Consider the following 25,745-nt stretch of genomic DNA (forward strand, 5'->3'; position numbering starts at 1 on the left):
GTCAGACTGGGTCACCATGGCCACACCACAGCACCAGACTGGGGTCACCAGTGCCTTCTGATCAGAGGCACCTGGTCCTCTCTCCAACACAAAGCAGCCACTGCTGGTAAGACACACAGCAGGGATTTGGTTAAACACCAAGAATTTTGGGTTTGGGGTTTGCCAACAAGTCAGAGACTCTGGTTGCAAAGCCAGGTGATGAGAGGATGATGTGGCAGTGGAAGTGTGGGTGACCCATCCTGGAACATTTTTTTTTTTCCCTTTTCCCATTTCTCAGTGAAAAAGGAATGTGCACACCACGCTCCATCCCAGGGTTACCCATAAACCTCTTTTTTAAAAAAATCAATTTTATTTATTCATCACATCCTGAGCTTTCTTGAACAGAGAGCCCCTCTCAAGGAGATCAAAGAACAACTGAACTTTTGTTTAAACCTGCCTTTCTAAACAGCATTTTCTGGACATACCTCCTGATCCACTAAGGTGATATCTGGCCTCATGCCCTCACAATAATGAAGGTAACGAAGAGCATTCCCAGGCAAGTCTCCTCTCAGCAGGATCACTGCCCCTGTTGGCATGGAGGACAGCACGTTCCTTGCAAACTTATCAACAACGTAGTTGTTGCTCTGATCACAAGTGCTGAAGAGGACAGATGAAAAACAGAATCTTAGAACCAGATATTTGCATGGCTTTGCAGAACTTCAGAATGATTTTATGCAATGGGCACCCGCAGGGAAAACCCACTCTGGTCAGGCTGGAAACATCACAGAGTCACAGAATGGTTTGGGTTGGAAGGGATTGGAAAGTTCATCTCATTCCACCCCTCTGCCATGGGCAGGGACACCTTGAACTATCCCAGGTTGCTCCAAGCCCCGTCCAACCTGGCCTGGAGCACTGCCAGGGATGGAGAGTGTCAACAACTTAATCACTACAACAACTTAATATCTCCATTTCCAGAGAAACTGAGAGACAGAAACAAAGCATTTAAAGCACAGGCCCTCAGACAGCACCACCCACTAGAGTTTCACCAAAATACACACTCACTGCCCACCCTCACCTTAATTCTGATTTCTCCTTAAATCTAAAACCTTACTATAGTTGGTGCTGGAAGTGCCAGTACAACAATGGTTCTGTAGAGCATTTGAAATCCTCCTCATCCTTTAGTGTTTTAATTAAGATTGAAAAAGCCAAGATTTTGTAATATCAGGCAGAAGTAGATTTACATCACCTGAGGTTGGGACTTTCTCATTACAGTGATGTGCACATACACAGGGATGGACCCAGAGGACACTCCAGGATAGGAGCTACGGCTTCACCTATGGAGAAGCCTTTGGAAAAGGTGTGCCAAAAAAAGGATTCCTGAGGATGAAGTCTACACTTCCTTGGTCAGCCTGTACCTGAGCAGGACATTAGGAATCTATCCAAGTGACTGCACACAGTTATGGGATAGGGAAGCCCCAAACTACAGATCAATTCTTCCAAAATGGGAAAAATAAATAGAAAAAACCTCCGGGCACAAGGTAACCTGAAGGAAACCAAGAGAAGTTCAGGTCAAATGAATTCTGCAAACCTCCTTAGGAGACAAAGCAGAGACTTACAAGGGTTTTTTTTAGTAGAAGTTCACACATCTATGGAGTTTTTTTCCTTCAACCTCTGTGACATCCCCATGTACAGCCTGGAGTTGGTGACTCTGAGGGAGATCAAACCCAGGAGTCCTGCAGGCTGTGACCAGGCAAGCTTAGGCAGGGTGTGAGAAGTGCCTTTCCCACTGCCAGCCAAGGACAGAAACCCCAGGAGCACCCCAGCTCACCCTGCGAGTTCCCAAGAGAACTTCTCACCTGTAATTCGCCCAAAGTTGAGCAGCAACGAGGGCAAGAGCAGGAAACCACTCCAGGCAGGGCAGCAGCCGGGTGCCCTCCAGCACAGTGCTCCTCCCAAGGCTGGCCAGTGTGGCCAGCCCCAGCCCTGCCAGCACAGCCACCACAGCACTGCTCTGCAGCCAGAACCGCTCCACCTAGGACAGACAATCCCAGAACTGGCCTTGGCTTGGAAGGGAACATAAAGATCATCCCACTCCACCCCCCATCTCACACCTTCCACCACAACAGGTTGCTCCAAGCCCTGCCCAACCTGGCCTTGGAGCTGTATTTTGGCACCTTCTGCAGCTTCAAGACAACTGCTTGCTCCTGGTCAGGTGGTTTAAAGGTTTTTAAGTGTTTCTCTCAAAAATTAACATACCAGAGCAACTTACCACGCCTAGAAACAGAGGCTTTGTAACATCTAAATTTGCTCTCCAAGCGAAGAAAAGGGAATAAAGGCAGAGCATTCCAGTGAACAGCCAGATCACAGATGACTTCTGATGCTTTTTCCTATTAAAAAAATAATGTATCACTCCTGAGACATGATGAAAAACGAAGCAAAAACTGTATGTGCTTGAACTCCTTGCATACCAAAATGCATTTTGCACAAGGAGCTGATGAGTCTTTACCTTTGTCATTTATGAAACTTCTGTTTTCAAAGCACAAAACCACAAGGATTTCAGGAGTTTTAAGCTTGCCATCTACCAAGCCATGGGGTTAACCAGGAGAAAGGGATATTTTGCTCTTTATCATAGATGACCACAGCCAATTGCTGCAGTTTCTGCAGCAGCAAGCAGAAGGCAAAGCGAGCTGCCCATGCAGGCAGGAAGAGAAAATGTGCAAAAAATGCACATTGAAGCAAATATTGTCCAACTTACAGCAGTGCTGGGCTCACACAGGCCACGAGTGCCAGGGCAAGGACGGGAGGGGAGAGCTCTGACTTCATCTGTGCCAGCTGGAAACTGTGGAGAAATTCAAGTGTGGATGTGTCACCCCCAAATCATCCCTTGCACTCAAAGTGTCAGGAGAAGCAGGGAATAAGCACAACAGAACACATTCCCATTCTTCTGGGATTAAGTCTACCAGAAATGGAGACAAGAGTGGGTTATATGGCAGGATTTTAAAGGGAAAATCATCAGGATGGGGGATCCAGTGTTTTTCCTTCAGTGGGGAAGACAGAGGGCAGGAATGCTGTCCCTCTGGAGAGGATGAGGAGGGGAAGGACAGGAGCCAAGCTGGCCCAAAGGAGAGCAGCAGCAACAGGTTACTCTCCACTGGTGATACTCACAGCAGCATCTCTCCCATACTGGATCCTGTCTCGGACTTGGCCTAAAATAAAAACAAAGGAAACCCATGAGGAACCCACACACTGATTTGGTATCACTGGGGCAAGGAAAGTCTTCTCATTTCCTGTTTGCAAGAAAGGCAACCTCTATTCAAACCTTGACTGCAAGATGTTCTCCCACGTTCCTGTTTGATGTGATGCCACTGAAGGATTTACCCCCTGGGAAAACGTGTCTTCAAGGTGCTGACAACACATTGTCCTGTGATTAGGGCATGTCATATGGTTTAGCCATGATCTCTGCTGAATCATGGAATCACCTGGGTTGGAAAAGCCCTCTGAGATCATCGAGTCCAACCATTCCCCCAGCCCTGCCCAGCCCACCACTAACCCGGGTCCCCAAGTGCCACATCCACACATCATTTAAATCCCTCCAGGGATGGTGATTCCTCCACTAGGAAGCCTAATTCCTCAATAGGCAGCCTATTCCAATTCCTGACCATTCTTTCTGTGATTTTTTTTTTCCCTAATATCCAATCTAAACCCCTCCTAGCACAACTTGAGACCATGCCCTGTATCTTCATGTTGCAATTATTTACTGGGACATCTCCCCACAGCCTGAGACAAGCTCAATTCCTCCTTGCTCACACTTGCCCGTATCTCCTCTGCCCTGACAGAGGAAGAGCTGTACAAAATCCTTGAGACAATGAGAATTTTTACTGCAGAGACCTGCAATCCACAGCACAAGTCTGAGAAAAAGACACACTGTGTGGAGGTGAGGAATTACCTTCATTGCTGTGCTTGTTGGAAAAGTGGTGGCTACCAGATAAAAGATAAGATAAACAGGCTCAGGAGGTCTGGAAGGAATAGTTAATCTCAATAAAAATGGAGTAGCTAATTGCATCCAGGATTTGATTAAAAAATAAGTGTTAGAGGATGGAGAGCCAGGTCACAGCTCCTGAAGCCCCACCTTGTTGGCAGCTGATGGCCCTGGACACATCCAGCAGAGAGATGACATTTCTGATCCATGGCTTACAGGTGGAAACCTCTCCAAAATATTTTCAGGGCTCTTTTTTAGAACCCTGCCCGCCCTTAGAACAGAGCTATGGGATGTAAAAGCTGTCTGTCCATCCAGCAGTGCTGTGGCATTATCCCATCTGGCAGTGGGACCAAATGCATGGATTTTGCTGTATTTATTGCTCCTGCTTCAGACAAGTTCATCCTAAATGTGATTTGTGGTGTAGGATTACACGCAGTCCATCCCTAAGCCTCCTGAACATCAACTTGAATTCATCACATTTGATGGAGAGAGGAGTTAAGGGATTTGCATGCCTTGGTATTGCTCTGCCCAGTGGAGGCTGATTCTCAGGAGATGGCTGGGAACAGGACAACAGGGCAAGTCTCACAAGTCCTCCAGGGGACTGATCTCTGGTCTCTGTAGGAGTTTTTGGACAGATTTAGTGGCAGCAGCAGGAATTATCATGTCTTTTGACACACATCCTACAGCCAGACAGCTCTCTGAGCAGGGTGGAATGGCAGAGTGACAGTGATGCCTGCATGTGAGGGGTGATTTCTGAGGATATGGGGCTCCAGGGCTCCAAGGAGTGACACCACACCTTTTAATCCTTTTTGCTCTCAGTGGTGTGATTTCCCAGCCCTCTGCCCTGAAATCTTTGAAGCTGGACAGACTCTGGGGTGATGGGCTGGTGATTTCCTTGGGTGGCCAGAGCCCAACATCCAAGTCAGAGCTGGAGGAGGCAGATTCAAACCCTACACTCTGAAAGCAACCACGGATTCTCCCCTCTCTTGGCAAGAGCAGAGACCTCAATAACTCAGATCAGAGGATCTTGAGAACCCTCAAACCAACCACTCACTTAAATTCAACATTAGTAAATTAAAGAGGGATAGTTTTTAAATGAAAACTGTTTACAACCTCTTTAAATGCCTAGGTTAAAAATAGAAAAATAAGGTAATATTCATCTTAAAAACACCACGAAATGGATGAGTCCCTCTGGCAGAGTTTGTTATTTGGGCTCCTACACACATAAGACACCAATACAGCTCCCAGGAAATAATATGGCTCACCCCATAAAGCAGTGAGAATTATCTCTTTGCTTTCCCAGTCAAGTGACCCATTCCCACTAAACCTGACAGGTCAGGAGGTTGAAATCAGAAATGAACGCTTAAAAAATGAAACATTTTCAATTTCCCTCCGCACAAGCCCTTAATCGTCACAAACAGAACATTTCTGCTGTTGTGTAAGTGAAAAGGAAGTAATTTAGGAAATGACCCTTGTTTACCAGATTGAATGTCCCATATTCTTCCCTCAGAAAGTGGGTCAAAAACCCTTGGAAAGTCGTCTGGTCTCCCCATGTCCAGCGGGCTCGATTGAGGTAGGACGAAGCCGGCAGATAGAGATAAGGCAGCAAACCAGCCAAGAAGCATAAACCCAACTTCAGCAAATGGCCTAGGGACAATTCCTGCACCAAAATATGTCATATTGCATAACAATGTTTATTTTAGTTTAATCACGCTGGAACTTCAAGAACAGATAAAGAAAAAACATCAAATATATTTACACAGAGCTGATCTCTCAATTTATAGTAAGTCCCTACAAAATGCTATGTTAAACCTTACGATTTTGTGGATTACCAGGAAACTGCATCAAACTGATCTCCTTTGCATGGCAGGGTGAAATTTAAGTGAAGCAAATAATATTAGCTAGGACTCATGAGTATCATACTCATTGCATCTTTCACATTTAAATCATGGCATGACATGCATAGATGGCTGAAGCACTGCAAGGCTGAGATAACCCACTTTGCAGCGATTAAGAGTTGGCTGGTTTTCCATCTGGCAAAAAAAAAAAAACAAAAAAAAACCACCCCACATAAATGCTGCTCTAGTACAACTGCACACATCATCACCATCATCAGGAGTCAGTTTTGCCATTTACTTGATCGTGATTATGCTGGCTAAATTGGATAGGCCAACTTTTGGGGTGGGATTTTCAAGACTGCCTAAGGGGTCAGGGAGACAAGACTTTCAAAGGGACTTCTGTGCCTAACTCCTTTAAGTGCTTTGGAAAATCCCACCCTGGAATATTGCACGCTTGCTTTGTCGTTAGCCACTGCCCTGTCAATCAAAGCACTTCCTCAGCATTTGGGGTTACTGGGAGTGATGATCTATGGAGCAGAGAAAGGAGCTTGATAATGGTGGTGGTCAGAGCTCCTTCAGAAGAAAGGTGGCTCATTTGTACTTTAAAAAGGCAGTTTTCCATCCATTTCCTCTTATTCAGTGGTTTCCTCCAGCAAGCACTACTGGGCTGTCCAAAGTATTTCCCAGGATTATTATATGGGGACAGCACTGCCCTTGCTGGAAATCACAGAGATCTCTCTGGAAAAAAAACCCAAAAACTGTTTCAAGAACATAAATACATTGCAGAAAGTCATTCTTGACTGTGTTAATGGAAACATATGGCCAGAAAAGGCGTTTGCTGTGGATGCTGAAGAGATTTTGGATCGAGCTTGTCTGAGTTGCATCACATTTCTTGCAGCTCGTGTGCTTCACCCAGGCTTGGTTATGCCCTGTGCCACTACTGAGAACCACACAGGGTGGATGTGGCTTTTGCTGGTTACCACCAGGGAGCCAACACACAGAAACTCATCTCCAGGTGAGCTGATGGCATGAGGAATCTCGAGTTTTCAGCTCCAAGTATTATTTTAGCTCGCAGGGTATTTGCAAGCAGCTGGGGCAGAGCACTCCTGTGCCAGGGACAGGAGGGGGTCACGGATCACTGGCATGAGCAAGGGCCCTAAACTGTGACCACAGAATCCCAGAATGGTTTGGGGTGGAAGGGAACTTAAGAGATCATCTTATTTCAGCCCCCCTGCCATGGGCAGGGACACCTTCCACTATCCCAGGGTGATCCAAGCCCTGTCCAAGCTGGCCTGGGACACTTCCAGGGATCCAGGGGCAGCCACAGCTGCTCTGGGCACCCTGTGCCAGAGCCCCAGCACCTCACAGGGAAGAATTTCTTCCCAATATCTAAATCTAACCCTGCCCTCTATCAGTTTTAGGCCAGTCCCCTGTCCTATCACTCCATGCCCTTGTCAAAAGCCATCTTGTAGACCCTTTTGCAATCAGATCCCCTTGGGATCGGGGGCTGTGGTGTCAAGGCTGTAACTTCAGCAGGTTCTGATTAATCACATACATCAACTTAGAAGTGGCACAAGTTCTGGGGGAGAATAATTAATCCCAACCTTAGAAAAACAGAGGTGTGGGTCAGTAAATACGTACCCTCTTTCTGAAAAGCTGTGAGAGAACCCAGGGCACAACGCAAACCACATAAAGCACGATTGTGTGCTGATTACACAGACTGAGCCCGCAGCAAAAAGCACCCAATTTAGAGATCTGAGGGGGGAAAAAAATACAAAAATTCACAATTACTAATTACAAGTTTGCAAAAACATCCAGAGATCAAAAAGATTCAGCACAGCATCCTTACAGGAGAAAGGCAAATAAACCAGTGAGCACTGGTCAGTTGTAACACAGAACTCAGGGGATTTTTTTTATTAGCTAGAGGGAGATTTCAACTGTTTAACAGAAAACATTCTTTAAGAAGTGTCCAGCTGAAGAGCTATGCCTCCATGCATACAGAGATCCTGTGCAGCATCATCACATCACAAGGATGTGATGAGTCCAATTCCTGAACCCAGCTGCACAGGGGAGGCTGCCCAGCAGTTCACTCTCATTGAGTGTTCAGAAATGTCCTAAAATAAAGCCATTATCTACAGAAATCTAATTTTTGTAACAGGAATGGTATTTTCCTCTTCATTATGCACAGAGGGCTAAAGTTAGGGCTGCACAAACTTCCTAAGGCAAGGGAATTAAAGGTGACACCCCTGATTATTCCAAAAGCTCAAGCCTGTTCCACTGCCCAAGCACCCCCTGGGGAAAGAACCTTTCCCTGATATCCAACCTAAACCTCCCCTGCTTGTTTCAGCCACTGGAGAGGGCAGTGTGTGAGATGCAAACACTTGCCTTGGTGTAGTGATGGGATCACCTTGCAATTTTTAATTAACTGCTCAGCATTCCATGCTGGACACTGCCCTGCCATGGAAACACCTTGCCCTAAGTTCACAAAAACCTTTATGGGTTTCAGAGCCGCCTGGCAGGGCTCAGAACCACCTCAGTAATTTTTAAAGTACATGGATGAACTTCAAAATGATGTCTGTCTGACCATCTGATTTATAAAAAGCACTACAAGCTTGCTGCTGGCAGCCTGGCTTCTTCCAGGCGTGGGATGCCAGACACTCAAAAAAACCCATTGGAACAAGCTCCTTAACTGCTTCTGAAAATCTAATTTTGAAAATCCCATTGGAAACTGGGCATGCAAAACATGGGAGAAGGTTGGGAAATGCCCAGCTCCATGTCGGTGGAATTCAGGTTGTGGGGATCTTGGGACACTGTTCATTAGAAAATAATAATAATAATTATAATAAATAAAATAAAATAAAATCTAATGGTGAAACAAGGTCTCTGTAGCCATTGATAAAACATGTTATTTGAGAACTCACGAAGCTGAGTAAACTACCACTGCAGACTCCTGAAATTCTAGCCTAGCCTGACAAAAATCCCTTTATTCACACAATTCACAGGAGTCACAGCAGGCAAGTCTGTCGGAGGAAAAGAGATCAGATGTTCGGGCAAACAAAAGTAGAAAGAACAAGACTGCTGAGCAAAAATATCATTTGGCTGCCTAGTCTGTTTATAAAGTAGAAAATACAGCATGAAATTTTAAGTCTCTGTGTTTAACAATGCCATTATTTTAGGGGCACATTTAATTTCATAAGAAAAACTGATTGAAAATTTGCTTGTTCCTGTTTTTGAGTTGAAATCTGGTTTCTGATTAGATAAAGTTTTCTGTAAAATATATCCATTTATCCCAAAGAAAATTACCAGTTCTTAAAACAAAACCTTGAACACCCACAGCCTAGTTTGTGTCTTTGATGCAGGATGAACTAAAATGTTTAGATTGAAATGATTTTGTTTTTCCTGCTTCCACCCTGTGGGTATTCAATTAACCAACCCCAAACCCAAGCAACAAGTCCCAACTCAATACTTAAGCAAACTGGGCAGGGTTTTTTCAATGTTTGTCACTTTAGAACATCCAGGTAGATCAGGGATGGACCTCACTCAGCACAGGTGCTGAAGCAAGACCCAAAATTTGGCTTTTTTATTTAAACAAAACTAAATCAGCAGTAAACGAACAGGAAATTAAACAAATGGGCGATAACCAATTACGAATAAAACAAAGAACAATTCACTTTGCTTGAGATGTTTTACCTTTGATCTTTCTTTTGCAGTGGATGCCTCCTCAAAACGAGCAGTGAGAGCCATCAGCAGCCCCACAAACAGATTGTTTAAGCTGAAAACCTCTGCCGTGATGGACCACTGCCATGTTAGACGAGAAAATGAAAACACCCCCGCAGCAAGGATTCCTCCAGCATATGAGCCAGAAAGCCTGCAAACACAGATAACATGAAATCTTCTTTTCCAACAAAAAAAAAAAAGAGCCTACTTCATTGTCCTTCTTTCTTTAATTTTTTATTTTTTTTTTTAAAAAAACAAAACCACACTTTAGCAGCAGCAGTGAGTGGCACCCAGCACCCTGCCAAAACATTATATGGTTAAGATCTCCCTAATAATTTCTCTGCTAAGGATTGCCATTGGGGAAGAGCAGAGCCTGTTTGCCAGCCACCCAACACCACAGAATCTGCTTCTTCTCGCCATGAAAACTTCCAGGATTGAATTTGGTTCAGAAATCCTGATGAGGGAAGGCCCAGAGGGTTTGTGGTGCACCGAGCCAGGGAGTCATGGCTTTAATGGGATACTCTGGAGGAGATGCCAGCAAGGGTGCAGCCTTCAATTCATCCAGGAGCTGAATTAAGAGTGGATTAGAGCTATTCAGGATGGACAGCATTGGCAGGGCTTTCCAGGGGTGTCCTGGGGCTGGGTGGGGGCTCAGCACCCACAGTCCCAGCAGGGAGAGGGGCCCACCAGGGTCAGGACTGTGGGAAAAGGGTGCCAGATCCAGCAAGAGGGAGGGAGAGGGTGAAGCAGCCACTGTTGGGATGGCTGTGAGCCCAAAGCCAGGCACCTCTGGGACTCCCAGATGGGATTTTGGCACACATTCCCCACAGAGCTGCCGGCCCAACTCAGCTGGATGCTGCAGCCAGCACAGGGAGCCCACGAGGTGGAATTCAGGAAACCCTGAAGAGGTTTCTCCTCCCAGCCAGCCTCACTGGGAGCAGCTCTGGCTCTGCCTGTCTGGAAGCTCCCCCTCTTTAGGAAGTCACTCTGAAAAGATGCTGTGTGGGGCACCACAACATGCTCAATTAAGCTTTATCCAAAACCACAAACAGCTGTGGCTGTGGTCAAAGCTACACTCCAAAAATTCACCATTCCACTGTAAGACAACAGCTAGTCTCCACCACAATTTTTTCTAGTTCCAGTCCAGACACACAGAGTTCCATTTAATCCTAACAATTCTAGCAGGTTTAAACCAAAAAAATTGCAAGTTACCCCACATCTTCATTGAGCTACATGTGTGATTTCTACATGAGATGAGGAAGCTCCTGACAGAGCCCTCTCTACAAAAAATCTACAAAAACCAATCTATATTTGGTTTGCCAGAGTATCTGAAGGTGTCTGGAAAACAGAATTAATGATTTTTATCTCCTCTGAGAAGTATTTTGAGATCTGCACCTGCAGGATGTCACCAAAGGGTGAGAAGTATGGAGTTAACATTGGGGGGAAAAAGGAAACAATTCTGAGGTGTTCCAGGCCAAGCTCAAGGTGACACAGCAAGTTCAACATCAAGACTGTGGGAAGAAATCTCAAAAAAACAACAGAATTAGGAAAAAACCTGAAGAAAATTACCTGAAGGAAAGGGCAGCAGGACCATTAAAAACCAACAGGTCCCCAATACACAAATCCAGTTTGTAACATTCCTGTTTTGACTAAACCATTTAAACTATTCAAACCTTTAGTTATAAAGAAACAACTTCATAAATCCCTTGGAAATTCCTGCAGGGAAATAAGGTTAAAAAAAAGGTGAAACAACTTTTCCAAAAATCTTCTTCAGAAAAGCAGCATTTTAGGCAAATGTCCCAGTCATTCACCAGTTCTCCTTGTCTTTCCCAGGGAAGACTCAAACATATCATGAGAGTTCAAATGAGATGAAAGAAATCCCATCCTCTTGATAAAATGTCTCAAACCTGCGAGTCGAGTTTTATGAAATAAGGCTTAAGGAAAAGCCACTCAACCCAAAGCTTAAAGACTTATCCCAGCTATGTGGGACAGAGGACACCTCTCCTCACTGAGCAGAGCAGGGTCAGGAGCCCAAACTAAGCCCAGCCCACAGACCTGTCTGTCCCCAGAACCATAAAAACAATCATAGAATGGCTTAGGCTGGATGGGAACTTAAAGATCATCCTGTTCCAACATAAACCATGGGCAGGGACACCTTCCTGGTTGCTCCAAGCCCCATCCAAACTGGCCTTGGGCACTCCCAGGGATCCAGGGGCAGCCACAGCTTCTCTGGGCACCCAATGCCAGGGCCTGACCACCCTCACAGGGAAGAATTCCTTCCCAATATCCCATCCATCCCTGCCCTCTGCCAGTGGGAGCCATTCCCCCTTGTCCTGTCACTCCAGGCCTTTGTCCAAGTCTCTCCTCATCTCTCTTGGAGCTGCTTTAGGTTTTGGAAGGGGCTCTAAGGTCTCCTTGGAATCTTCTCTTGGCTGAAGAACTTTCCCAGGAAATTCATGGGAAAGCCAAGCTGCTGAGCTCCTGCCTCATCTCCTTTGTGACAGCCCATTTCAGGCATGGAGCACAAAGCTCCTCTAAATAGAACAAAAATCTCAAAAAACCCAACAGGAACATGTTGCATTCTTGAACATGAAGAAAACAGCTTTGGGAAGTGCAAGCTGCAGACCAAGGGGTTTTCTGCAGGTTCTGTTACCAGCAATAGAAATGATGGGTTTGTGAGCTTGCTGATTCAGAGGAAAATCATCAAAAGATGAAGAAATCAGAGCAGGTATCTCCAGAGGAGGATGAAGGGCACCTGGCAGAAGAAAAGCAATAATCCACAGTGAAAAGCAGCACCAGCAGGACAAGCAGAAATGAATCCAATGTGACTGTCAGCATGATTTTTGGGCAAATTAAATCAATCCTGCCCTGCAGCTGGGGTAACGTGGCCATGCAGCTCATTTTGCTCAACATGAAGGTCTCCATGCTCCTCTGCCTCCTGGAGTTCTCCAGCACAGAGTGACAATGTGCCACATCTCTCCTGCCTCAAAGCCAAGATGTCACACTGTGCAAGGAGGTGACAAAACACAGCTCAGCCACCTACACCACTTTGGACCAAAGACCAACCTCAGGGTGGAGAAAACACTGATGGGTGTTCAGTGATGCAGGGCAGAATGAGATGAAAGAATTTTCCAGAAAAAGCATAAAAAACTCGCAAAAGAGAGTAAAATAGAGATGGGAAAAACTTAAAAAAGCAAAGGGATGGGGCAGAGCTTTGAAACTGAGCTCAAGAAGCTAAAAGCCATGAATTTTTTTCCCCATCCCTGGAAGTGTTCCAGGCCAGGTTGGATGGGGATTGGAGCAGCCTGGTCCCTGCCCATGGCAGGGGGTTGGAATGGGATGAGCTTTAAGATCCTTTCCAACCCAAACCATCCTGGGACTCTGTGACTCTCTAGAAACATGAAAAAAATTTGCAAAGGAGGGCAGTGCAATCTACAACTGAAGATGCTGATGGCGTGTTACAAAAGGAAACAGGACATGAGGGAGCCAGAAGGTGATGGCTGCCTTAATTACAGGCACAGAGAGAATTTTTGTGGTTAAGACAGTATTTTGTGGAAGAAGGTAAATGCAAGAGCTAAAGGGGATCTCCTATAAGCCCAGCAAGAACTCAACAACGCAGTGACCAACGTGGAGACAGAGGGAACGAGATGAAGAAGCCACTTGTGTGGAAGTGAAGATGGCACAGAGTCACTTGTCTCACCAAAATCAAACACCAGGCCTGGCACTGACAATGCAAATTATTTCCTGCAGTGAAGCCTTGCTGGACAAGGAACCACAGAGCCCTTGGGCTCTGCCACCCTGCCTGGAGCCTTCCCAGGTGTGCCATGGGTGGGAGAAGGAAATATTTTGGTGGTTTTTTTCCTGGAAATATCTTCCAGTTGTTTAACACTGCCTTTCCTTTTGACAGCACATCAGGACTGCAGAGCAGAGAGCAGCAGAGAATTACCCTCACTCCACTTCTACTCATGCTTCTGTCCTTGAACACATTTTACAAATAGAGTTGAGGTGCTACAAAACACAGCAAAGACACCCAACAGCTGAACCCTCCACTGGCCTCGTGGAGAAGCAACATCTTAGGAGAGCTTTATCCCAGTATTTTGGGGAGCAGGCAGGACAGACAGCTGCTCCCCCAAAATCCAGCTTGCTCCCCCAGTCTTTGGGCCCAGCAGAAGGAAGAACAGGCCCAGCACACAGGAGACAACTCATGGAAGAAGAAAATAATTGAAACCACAGCAAAAGTGGGAAAGTCTTCATGACCATCACCTGAAAATGCACTCAGAAGGGACAGAAAGAATCAGCAAAGGAGAGGTCACATTGTCCTTAGTGAGAAATATTTTCCCATGGCATCTCTAAACATGAAAGAAAAAGACTAAAAAAAATTAATTATGATTTGTTTTCCTTTTCAAGCATGCAAGTGAAAGAATGTGCTGCTGGGCCTCAGCTCCAAGGATGCAGCCAGTAGGAATTTGCCTTAATCAGGACTATTTTGGCTACAAGTTTATATTAAGAGTTTGCAGGAACATTTGGGAAAACTGAAATTAAATATTTTAACCTGGGTTTTTTTTTTTTGCAATTACAGTTTTTAGCTTCTCATTTGTTGGTAATCACTGAAACAAGCAAGTTTGCAATTTAAAATTTAGCCTTTCCTTTAAGTTTGGTAAAATTTTCCTTTAGCCAAGGTTACAAGTCATATGCATTTAACAAAAAAACTCCACCAGCATTTTTATTTTTTATTTTGAAAATAATGGCAGACATTAATAATAATAGTTAATAAAAATAATGGCAGACATTCTATATTTAATAATTCCCCAAAATGTATTAAATGATCGGCATAAAGCTATAGATGGATGGGAATTGGAATTTAATTAAAATGTTTTCATTAAATGCAATCTTCAGTGCACTGGATTCATTAAGAAAAGTAAGATAATTGGAATGGTTTATTTTTGAAGCTGATGTATTTAACACTGGCAACACCTATCTGTACCTAGTGAAATAAGCTGATTATTTCTGCTTTCTCTTTGCTCCAAAACTTTACAGCCAGCAGATCTTAGCCTTGCATCTTTTTTTTTTTTATTAGGCAGTGGAGTAAGAAAAAAACTCTCCTTATTTTTAAAATCTCAATTAATTAACAAAATAATGGATTTTAAACTTTTTTTTAAAAATTTCTGTCTCTCCCTGCACCGGCAGATGATGACCCTGATGTCGGTGGTTCCCTGTTGACTTCCACAGCAACTTCTGTCTCTGCAATTCTGTGGCTTTGCAGCAGCAAAGATACATCTCTTGAATGTGTTTTTATTTCAAGGCAGTGCACTGAAGAGTTAACATTTTGAATTTAAGAGGTTTTGCTTGTTAATCAATCAATTTAAAAAAAAAAAAATCTATTTTTTTATGCAGGCAAAACAGAAAGGGACGTAGAAGACTCAACAACCAAGCTTCCCCGTGATAAATATTAAGTGTGCATCGGCGCTGAAATGGAAGAATTGTTTAAAAATTAAAATCCAAACATGAGTTTAGGGCTTAAGTAACAATAATTATCCCCAAAAACCCCAGTCCCTCTGGGTTTGCCTGCCTCTTAGCCACAAACACTCCATGACAAAAGGAGGTTTCTCTTGCTCTCAGCGCTGAAGAGCCAGCTCAGGTACTACAGGGAATAGCAAACCAGATTTTATTCTTCCTCAAGGACCTGGAGCTCAATAGCCACTTAAGCCCTGCCCGCAGCAGGAGGAGGAGGAAGGAGAGCAGGGCTTGGCTCATCTCTCCTGGTTGAGTTCTGTGGCCACAAGGAGCAAAGGGAAGAGGCAGGGCCACCATAAAATAAAACCAAACCAGCGTGGTCACAACAAACTACTGTCCTTCATGTGACACGGGACTTCAGCATCCCACAGCTCCTGCAGTCCCACAGACCTGTGATTCCTGGGATGGGGGTGAGCAGGCAGCATCCTCACCTCCCACCACACACAAGGAATGTCACCTCCCTGACACCCAGCCAGGGACTGCCACCACCTCCCGACTTCTCTGTCTCGTAGTTATTTCATTGAAACGCCACACTTTGGAGAGGGGATGGTCCAGGGTGGTTAGGGAGTGCTGAGCCAGTGGGGATTTTGGCAAAGGGGAGCTGATCCTTGCACACTCTCACACACATCCTCCTGGACTGGAGGTGTCCAGCTGGGATACCACCTCTGAAGGATATTGTCTCTGCCCATCCCTTTGGAAACAGGGACCTGTGAAGGTCACCAGCACGTGCAAGAGGCATCTTGCACCCCATCCCTTCTGTCCTGGGGCCAAGACACCTTGGATCCTCTTGCTAGGAGGATCCAACTGCTCTGGGATGGCAGCAAGGACCTCAGTGGGTCCACACTGAGTCTGGACTCCGGGGATGGGAAGAGCTCCCTGTGACAACTCATCAAGGGCGAGGAACGAGACATCCCAACCTCACACCCTGCATGCTCCAGGATGTCCATCACCACTGGAGCAGAGCCTGCCTACAGCAGCCTCTGGCCACCAAAGTTTGGTATTTAAATCCAACACCTCCATGCCAAGCTATTCCAGAGCAGCTCAAGGAGTGGAACAGCTCATGACAGATCCATAAAATGCACGCAGGGCTGCGCTGCTTTAAGAAATATCACCCCATACTCACACTTGAGCTGTACAAACTGTGCTTCCAGCCATTACAAATGAGAACTTCTCTCCTGGTGTCTTTGCAAGTGCAAACGGTGTATTAGTTCAACCCTTTATTTGATTCACAATCCTTGGAAAATAGATACACCTTTATCCTGGGCTCCTGTAATAACCAGTGCCTGCTTCCAGCAGCCAAAAAACCCCAACCCGCAGTAGGAGCTGACTTGAGCTATTTAAATGTTTTATAAGTTGGCTTTTTTTTTTTTTTTTTGTGGGTAATTGCAGAAACTTTTCCTAATCTGACATTTGTTAAAACCCCTTATTAGAAATTATGCAGCCGCAGAAAAAAAAAAAAAAATTAAAAAAGAAAGGGAAAAAAAAAAAATAAAAGGAGGGAGAGGGGGGGGGAAGGAAGGAGTTGAGAGGGGGAAAAAAAAATAGAATAAAATATAAAATAAAATAAAAATGAGCTGGCTTCACAATTACCAAGTCAGCCCATGCAGCCCTTCGCTATTGTACGAGTGGCATAAACCCCCCGGCGGCCTATCAGCTCCCTGGCAGGCAGGGGGCTGCGCTATTCAAAGCGAGAGATACAAGCTGCAGGGCAAAAACCTGGCAGCTCCCATCTGACCCCCCAATCCCCGGCTGGTGACAGCTCCAAGCTCCATGGCAAATTAGCCCTTCTCACATTACAATTGCAGGAGACAGATTCCATTAGCGGTATCTGAAATTGAGTGGAGAGCTGCTCCGTTATCAGACTTGACTCATAAGCGCCGCTATTAATCAGAGCTATGATAGCATTTATATATTTCAAGCTATCTGCCGCCGCTGTGATATTCTGCTACAAAGGGTTGATGGGACTTAGGGAAGGGAACAATGGAGCTTTCTGGGAAAAGCAGAGTAAATCAAGAAAGTCTGTGACTTCCGCACATTCTGAAGGGATTGCGGTTTACATAAATTTTCTCCCAATTGGAGATTGAGCTCTTCCTCATCTTACACATGGGATTTAGTTGTCACTCAATGGTAACAGCTGTGAAAAGGTGAAGCGGCCCACCGCTCAGAATATTGCCTCCGCTTTTAAAGCAATTAACCCATGAACAGGAGGATACCTGGTGATATCAAAGGGATTAAGCCAGGCAGTGCATTATTAACATTTCCTTGAACTAATTCTAACTCTGACTAGCTGTCAGAAAAGACTCTTCAGTCTTTTTAAAAAAAGGAAAAAAAAAGAAAAAAAAAAAAAAAAGAGTTTTTTTGCCCTGCTTTTTCTTTTTCACCCCCCCACCCCTTTTCAAAATGAAGCAGAGTTACTGCAGCCTCGTGTGCCTACTTTAGAGCCAAATGCAAATGAACAGATTTGGCAGCGTCTTCAAACAGACTGAACTCGGCGCTGGTTTATTCTGGGGACAAGTGGGGAAAAAAATAAAAACAGATATGTGATCAATTAGCCAGAGGTCATGGCAGATTTTCTATAAACATATCAGTGCCCGAGTACATTCCTTTCTTCTCTCCCTCCTAAAACTTTGTGACTGCTTCTCACTAAGCTTTCCAAACGCCCAAGACGTTCCTGCTGTGCTACAGCAGAGATAATCTACGATAATCTGTAATCTGGAAAAATCCAAACATGCCCCATAAGGAGATTCCTCCTTCCCCAAAACCCAATTTCTTCATTTCCCACTCTGGTTGAGCAGGCATTGGCTCCTCTCCCGTCCCTCCATCTTCACCAAGTCACGTCTACAAAAAAGGGGTCAAACTGTTCAGGGAGGAATCCTGCTCTGGCAAACCCAAGTACCCCAGGGACATGGAGCATTTCCTCACTCACCAGGGGCAGAAAACAACTTTTCCCAGCACCAGGCAATTTTAAGGGAGCATCAGCCATGAGGTCCCTCTGGGATGGCCATGAAGGTCACTGATCCTCCTCATCCTCCTTAGGGACCTTCCCACAAAAGCTCCAGGACACACCCTGGGAGCCAGAAACCTCAGTGCCATCAAGAGGGTCGAGTGCCACTTCCAAAACATCCCTATGATTTCAAAATGAAGGAATCATGTCGATGATTTCATTATCCAACATGCCTAATTCTCCTTTTTGTTGGCTGTGGGAGAAGAGTTGGCTCTGGGTTTTATATACACTCACAGTTTGTTGCCTGGAAGGTTTAGTGGGCAAGGAATACAAATATATATATATATAAAATATATAATAGATATATAAAAATACACATATATAATGTATTAATCCAAAAGTTAATATGATACCCAGAACAGCAAACCAAAGAGATGTGAACTGCTTAATTTAATGCAACATCTTCCCCCTTTTCAAGATCCTGTGTCCAACTCAGCCAGAAAAAAGCTGGCAAAAACTTCCTACAAATACTTGGGCAATGACACTGACTACTCTGCTACTGCCTCTGCAATAAAAAAGCTTTGTGTACCCAGAAACCCCAAAACAGCCAAATTATCCAAGGTATACCCTGGAAAAAAAATGCACTTAGAGCAGGGGAAACCTTCCTATTTGTCTTTGCAGCAGAGAATGCAAAGAATGTATCCCCTGTGCAGAAAATGACTCTTTGGCAATCATATTATAAGAAGATAATTGGTTTACTTTGTAAACTTGCTATGCTTTGCCTCCCACAGTAAAACAAATAAATACTTGTTAAAGAAACAATCCTACAGCCGCACTCGCCGAGTCCTAAAAACATAAAGCAGCTCCCCCCTCCTTCAAAGCAAAGATGAATTATTTGCCTCAGTTACAAGCAGTCCGAGAAAACTCTTTGTAAACGGCATTTTACGATAATTACAAGCAATTTATTAAGACTGAGCAGAGAGGGGGGGAAAAAAAATCCATACTTGAGAAGTAACTCAAAGGAGCAAACGGCTCGTTCAGCGATAGTCTGGATTACTGACAACAAGGCTTTCTGCACCAGTGTGCTGGGATGTAATTTTGCTTCAAGAAGAACAATCCAGGCTTAAAAAAATAATGTAATTAAATGAGCACTATCATATATTATAACACAATAAAATGAAGAAACAGACGCGATGCGGCGGCTGCTTCCTCTCGACCCCAGTGCTGCCCGCGCGGAGCATCCCACCAGCCATCACCTGGCAAAGGGGAAATCTGCTCCAGGAATAAATTCCACCCTAATCCTGCACGTGCCACAACATCCCAAACACCACAGAGGGAACCGTGACTCTTTTCCTTAAGCAATGAAATCGCCCCGACCCGCCGAGGAATAAACTCCGGGAAATGACTCGATCAAAAAGAATCAATGGGGAAATTAATAAAAAATAAAATACAATAAAATAAATAAAAGGGAGAGATTTATTGCATGGGGATGCTGGGAGGGAGGAAGGCACGGCAAAACCCCGTGTGAGGGTAAACAGCAACCCTGCCCGGCTGGCGGGGAGAAAAGAAAGGTTTTAGAGGTTAAGTTCAGGTCAGACGACAAATGAAATTGTAACAACCCAACTGACATTGTATAATGTCTTCTTCACTCGATCAATAGGGCAGCGTCAGCCCCATTTCCATAGAGATGGCTTCCTCCCCGCTGGAGGGTGGCTATTGTTTGAGCAGGCAGATTTGCCACTTGAACCGTGTTGCTCCCCAAGGATGTGTACTTCATCAATTATTTGTACTCCTAACATCTACATATTTTCATATTAACATCCACGTTTCACACGGTAAGAGGAGCAGGTGCTGATTTTGCCACTGGTACCTCGTAGGGGTCACCCCATCAGATAATTGTATTTAAACATAAAAATAAGCAGGGATTTGATAGACCCGTTTAGTCCCTTTGTGAGGACGGACAAGCCCGGTTTAAAACACACCGCATCACCCTCAGACAGCTACAGCTTCAAGCACACAGTGCCTGTGAACACTTTCTAATTTTTTTTCTATTAAAAGTAAATTAAAAAGCAATAATTTTTCTTTTTTTTTTTTTTTTTAGCCAAATCAATGTCCCAAAAAATAAATCAGTTTTCAGGTGCTTGAAAGAAAAAAATGTAACATTTTCATTTTGAAATAAAACTGACCTTACAATAATTTAAAAAAAAAATAAATCAATCAGTGCTAGACTGAATAATTGATCCTGTCAGTATCTATGAAATGATTTCTGTAAGTCTTAATAGTTTTTATCATCTCTCGCTTCCACGTTTTCTGTTCCTTCATGCAGATTCTAAATTTGACAGAAGCGCCGTCCTGCAAATCCAATTAAACAACAACAAAACACCTAAACCTTCAGAAGTGCTAAAGTAATTCCCAAAATAATTCTCAAATGTAGCCTGTCATTTCTCTCCTGTATCTTTATTTCTCTAAAAGAACGATTGCACCATTTCCAAAGCACAAAGCGGGCACCCAAGGAACCCTCACACTGCGGTTCAAACTAAAAACTGGGGAAGATCTTCCAAATAACTGCAATAATGGAAATAACCATCTTTAAAAAAGAAATCAGAAGCAAATACAGAAAACCTTCAGCAACTCCTTGCAGGAGTTTTTAACAGAATGGAGTTGTGCTCTGATGCTGCGCCGGGCGCTGTGCACGGGAGGGCAGCGCCACTTCCAGCTTCCCAAATAGGCTGTGAAATACAGGATATTAAATTAAATAATGCTGACTTAATTACATGTATTACCCACCAGTGAAAGCAATCACTTTAAATGCCTACAGAAATATTTAGGAACTACTCAAGCAATTCCAGTAGGTGTGCTTTGGAGCTGAAGCTACGTGCACGGTGATGCGCAAAAAAAGCATCTCCTCTTCAGCAGAGGAAGATGGACAAAGTTTAAGTGAGCTCAGGGATCTCGGGCTGTGCAGAATCTGCCCCCCACCACCTCCCCATTAATTCCTGCTTTTATTTCTAGGTTGCTTTCACTCCCTGGGAAGGTTTTCCCTGAGGGGTGGCTCTGGAAGCAGGCGGGAGAAAAGGGTTTTTGTCAAAATAATCCCGGTCGGGAAGCGCCCCGTCTCATCCCCAAGCGCCCCGATACCGTTTGCAGCCTCAAAACGTGCCCTATTTTCTCTGCAAAAGAACATCAGAAATTGTTTATACGGGTTGTCATAATCCTCTCAAATATGGGTCAGGCTGAGGTTAAGAGCAGCCAGAACTCGCACATCAAAGACGAGCAGGGTTAACAAAAACCCCACAACCACGTGAGCATCCCGATTGTTCCCTGTCCTCCCCAAGGTTAGAGGTCCGGAGAGGAGGCTCCGGACATCCCCTCCCCGAGCCCGGAGCTGCTCCAGGGAAAGGCAGGGATGCTCTCCCTGCTCCTTGGGTACCACGGGCAGGCAACTGCCCATCCGCCTCCGCCGGGAGCTGCAATTAAAGCAAGTTCACGGTTTCCCGATAGGTGAAGCTCATCCTGTTAATTTAAACAGACCATCTGCATCTTTCGAGAACGACAAACTTCATTAGTTCTGGTTAGTTAAACCGAGCGGTGATTTGTGATAATGAGCCCGAACAACCTGTCACGGCTGGGCAAGGGAAAGGGCGCACTTTTTATTATTGCTATTATTATTATTTAACAGAAAAGAAAAGGTGGGGGGGGGGAAATAAAAGAGGGGGGAGGCTTTTGTGCGGGAAAGAAGGTCAAATTCAGATTAAGTTGCTGTTAGGTTAATCAGAGGAACTAATTAGGGAAGGGGGAGGCAAATGCCGGTCCGAAGGCCAGCGGGGAGCAGAGGGAGCCTTTGGGAACGTCCCGAGCCACCAGGGAAGCACCAGGAAGCTGAGGAAAAAGCACCCCCGAGGACTTTACCTGAAAACCGTGCAAAAAAGCAACGAGGCAGCAGCTGCTCCCACCAAGCCGCAGAGGAGATTGACTCGGAAGGCGGGGGAGCCGCCGGGCAGCCCCGTGGCCACCTTGGCCAGCAGCGTGAACAGGGGGTAGCCAGGAGGGTGGGCGACCTACAGACAGAGCGACACGGGGTTGGAAAAGGGGGAGAGGCAGGGAATGGGAGCAGGACAGTCCCGAGCAGCTCTGCTTCCCGAGCCACCCTCGGTGCTCATCCCAACCCCTGGTGCTCATCCCAACCCTCGGTGCTCATCCCAACCCTCGGTGCTCATCCCAACCCCTGGTGCTCATCCCAACCCCTGGTGCTCATCCCAACCCTTGGTGCTCATCCCAACCCTCGGTGCTCATCCCAATCCCAACCCTCAGTGCTCATCCCAACCCTCAGTGCTCATCCCAACCCCTGGTGCTCATCCCAACCCTCAGTGCTCATCCCAACCCTCAGTGCTCATCCCAACCCTCAGTGCTCATCCCAACCCNTCAGTGCTCATCCCAACCCCTGGTGCTCATCCCAACCCTCAGTGCTCATCCCAACCCTCAGTGCTCATCCCAACCCTCAGTGCTCATCCCAACCCTCGGTGCTCATCCCAACCCTCAGTGCTCATCCCAACCCTCAGTGCTCATCCCAACCCTCGGTGCTCATCCCAACCCTCAGTGCTCATCCCAACCTCCCCTGTCCATCCCAACCCTGGATGCCCATCCCAGCCCCACAAAGATATTTTTCCTCAGTGGATCCGACTCCACGCCTCGCCCATAATAACGAGGAAAAGGAGGTGCCACGTTTCATTAGCGTGCCTTAAAGGGCTCCTTGTTTGGGTTCACAGTATATTAGGGTCATTCAAAAGGCTGTTGTTGTTTGGTTTTTTTTTTTCCCCTCTTCCTTTTTTTTTTCTTTTTTTTTTTTCCAAAAAAAAAAGCAGCTTCTCAACTATTTTATTGGTTAGCAAGTTGAAAGACCACACTGCTATCGGATTACCACCGTGCTGACAGTCCTAAGGTCTTGCCTAAAGGGATCATGCACCATAATAAAGTTTATTAAATAATAAAACTTATTAAAATTGTTAACCCGATTTATTTTATTCTCCCCAGCTTATACAAAATTTGGGTTGATAATAAGCCAGCTACTGTATATACAGTAAAGCCTTTGCTTTATAATTTAGTTTAATTGGATTTAAAACTTGAAGTAAATTGTCGCGTGCTGTACTTATAAGTTAGTAAAAACTGTGGTTTGAAAATAAATTAATCTACTTTACTCCATGCTTAATTAAACTTCCTTAATTCCTAAAACTGTTAATGAGAGCATTGATTAAACAATAAAACTAATACTTACTCCAAGCTCATATGCGGCTGTGATCAGCTCCCCTGTGAAAAAATAATGTAAAACCAATAATTACTATTAGGAAATGACACTCCTCCAAAGTTTTCAAAATCCAAATGCTTGCATTGGGGTTTTGCATTAATTTGACTGGATAAAACTGTAAATCTGTGGAGATTTAACAGCATGAAATTTTCTAAGAATATTTTCTCCCTCTGATGTCATTGCACAAAATATCTTTTGTATGTTTTCGCGAGACTTTTATGTACAGATAAGTGAAAATATAGGTAGGCTCGGGCAAAGAATGGCCTGAGACACTCAAAATGCAGATGTTTTGTGTGTGTGTATTTTTAATTTAAAACCATCTGACTCAATAACTTTCAAGCACTACAGTTTGCAACGCTTAAGCTTCATTGTCTGTTCAACAACCCAGTTGTTTCTCATCAAAAAATAAAAAAATAAAAATATAGAAACCAACACAAAACCAGAGCTTTACAGTTTTTAAAGAGGAAAAATATAATTACTGATCGTGCAAATCTGCATCCATTTAATTGGGAATGCTGCTCTCCCTTGATGCTAAAGCAATTCTGCTTCACAAGTAAATCTTTTACCTGTCAGTGGATGCTGCACCCAGCTCCCATTAGAAACAACATTTAGATTTTGCATTTTGTTTGTATTTTATGCCAGGACAAATAACTGCCACAAAAAGACCCACATTAGCAGAAATAGTTGGCATTTTTAGAGCATTTGACACTGGAGCATTTTGCAGCAAACACTCCTGAACAACATACATTGAATATATTCAATAGGCACAACACATTCAGGGACAAACAAAATTAGAAATTATGGCTGGTTTTCCTTCTTTCCCTCAAGTTTCATAATCCAATTTTCCTGGTCCTGCTCATTTTGCAAACACCAAGGTCATGGCAGAGGTGTTAGGTGGGAAAGACCCAAACAAAGGGCGCTGATGGTTTTAAATGCTAAATTAACAATATTTTAAATTTCTGTACAATCACACCCTCACCACACCACGCAAAGGAGGAGAGGGAGGTTTGCACAAATGGCACCTTTAAATCCTGACACCACAGTAAATGCTGCATTTTAAAATGAAGATGAAAGTCAACCCATTACTGCTGGTGGCAACTTCTGCAGAATTAGAGCTGGGGCCAAACCTGCCACTTCCTCACCAAAATCTCTCAGACATGGAGTTTCCTGCACTTGCAAACACTGGCTATTTTTATTTTAGGAAAATTTCACCCTATTGCAAAAAAGCAGATGCAATAGGGGAAACCATCCATCCCTGTTATCAGCCCTTCAGTGTTCAGCAGCTCCAACATTTCCAGGGCACAGCGAGGCTGGGAAGGGATCAATCCTCCTGCAAAAGGATGATGATAATAAAGGAAACCCTAAATTTGGCACTGGGGGGGTTCCCCAGTGTGCAGCAGCTCACAGCACATCCCAGACATGCTGATCCCAAGCCAGGCATGGATTCACCCCCACTAAAGTCTTTCTGGGATGCAGCAATATCTGCATCTAAAACAGCAAAAATTTAGAGTTCATCACATTGCTGAGACATTTCTATCAAGGGCAAGAACAACCCCAAAGAAATAACCCCACAAACCAACCAGGCAGCTGCAAAAATAATATAATAAAACCACTGGTGGAAGCCACCACCAAGCTTTGAAAGACAACAGCACAACTTTGCCTTGTAAGAATTAAGAAAAAACCAAAAAGACCTGCAAAAAAATAAGCTCCCAGGCTGCAGGCCTGTTGAATTCCAGTGGGAAAATCAAAATAAATACATAACACCACTACTTTGGGTAAGATTAATTCTCCATCTCTCACCCACATACCTGAGCATCCCTTACAGCCTCCATGGGCTGGAGGAGTGAGCAGCACTAATATTAAATAACAAAACAGAGGAAGAACTACAGCACCCACAAACTTGGTTTCAGTGTCTTGTGGGACAGAATAACCTGTGGCATCCTCAGGCACTGGCTCAGACTGAAGAGTTTTTATTCCCTCCAACTCCACAGGGCTAAAAGTTGGACTCAATGATCCTTGTGGGTCCCTTTTAATTCAGAATATTCTGTGATTCTGATGTAAACAACTTTCCCAGCCTGACAACCCCATAAAGGCCCAAAGCTGCCTGAACTCTGATTTATTCCCAGCAAGTCTGGGAGCTGATGTTTGAAACATCACAGGGAACATTTGGTTCATTTATTTTCTTTTTTAAACTTTATTTGATCCCTTTTTAAGCTGTTTTAACATCTGTGGATGTTTCTGAATTACAATTCCATCTCCCACTATTATTCTCTCATTCATTTCTTTATTCTAACTCTAAATAACACAAGCAAGCTGCCAGTGGAAATTCCGACTGCCTTTGACATTTTCGGATTACTGCAAACTTTGGGAACAATTAAAAATACAGATAGCTTAAAAAATAAAAATAAAATAAAAAATAAAAAAGTAAAATAGAATAGAATAGAATAGAATAGAATAGAATAGAATAGAATA

General features: G+C 44.4%; 1 protein-coding gene across 1 annotated transcript in view; it reads right to left on the reverse strand.

Moving 5' to 3' along the window:
- Nucleotides 1-25,745, reverse strand: part of TMEM260 (transmembrane protein 260) — a 33,951-nt gene that overhangs the window by 5,067 nt on the left and 3,139 nt on the right. The window contains exons 2-11 of the mRNA XM_015629709.1: nt 23,244-23,275; nt 21,881-22,029; nt 9,487-9,664; nt 7,438-7,551; nt 5,439-5,618; nt 3,145-3,185; nt 2,735-2,818; nt 2,249-2,366; nt 1,836-2,011; nt 465-636 (exon numbers count right to left, since the gene is read on the reverse strand). Coding sequence (XP_015485195.1) covers nt 465-636; nt 1,836-2,011; nt 2,249-2,366; nt 2,735-2,818; nt 3,145-3,185; nt 5,439-5,618; nt 7,438-7,551; nt 9,487-9,664; nt 21,881-22,029; nt 23,244-23,275 — 1,244 coding nt within the window. The remainder of the gene's footprint in view (nt 1-464; nt 637-1,835; nt 2,012-2,248; nt 2,367-2,734; nt 2,819-3,144; nt 3,186-5,438; nt 5,619-7,437; nt 7,552-9,486; nt 9,665-21,880; nt 22,030-23,243; nt 23,276-25,745) is intronic.

Source organism: Parus major, chromosome 5 (assembly GCF_001522545.3).
Source record: "Parus major isolate Abel chromosome 5, Parus_major1.1, whole genome shotgun sequence".
NCBI lineage: Eukaryota > Metazoa > Chordata > Aves > Passeriformes > Paridae > Parus > Parus major.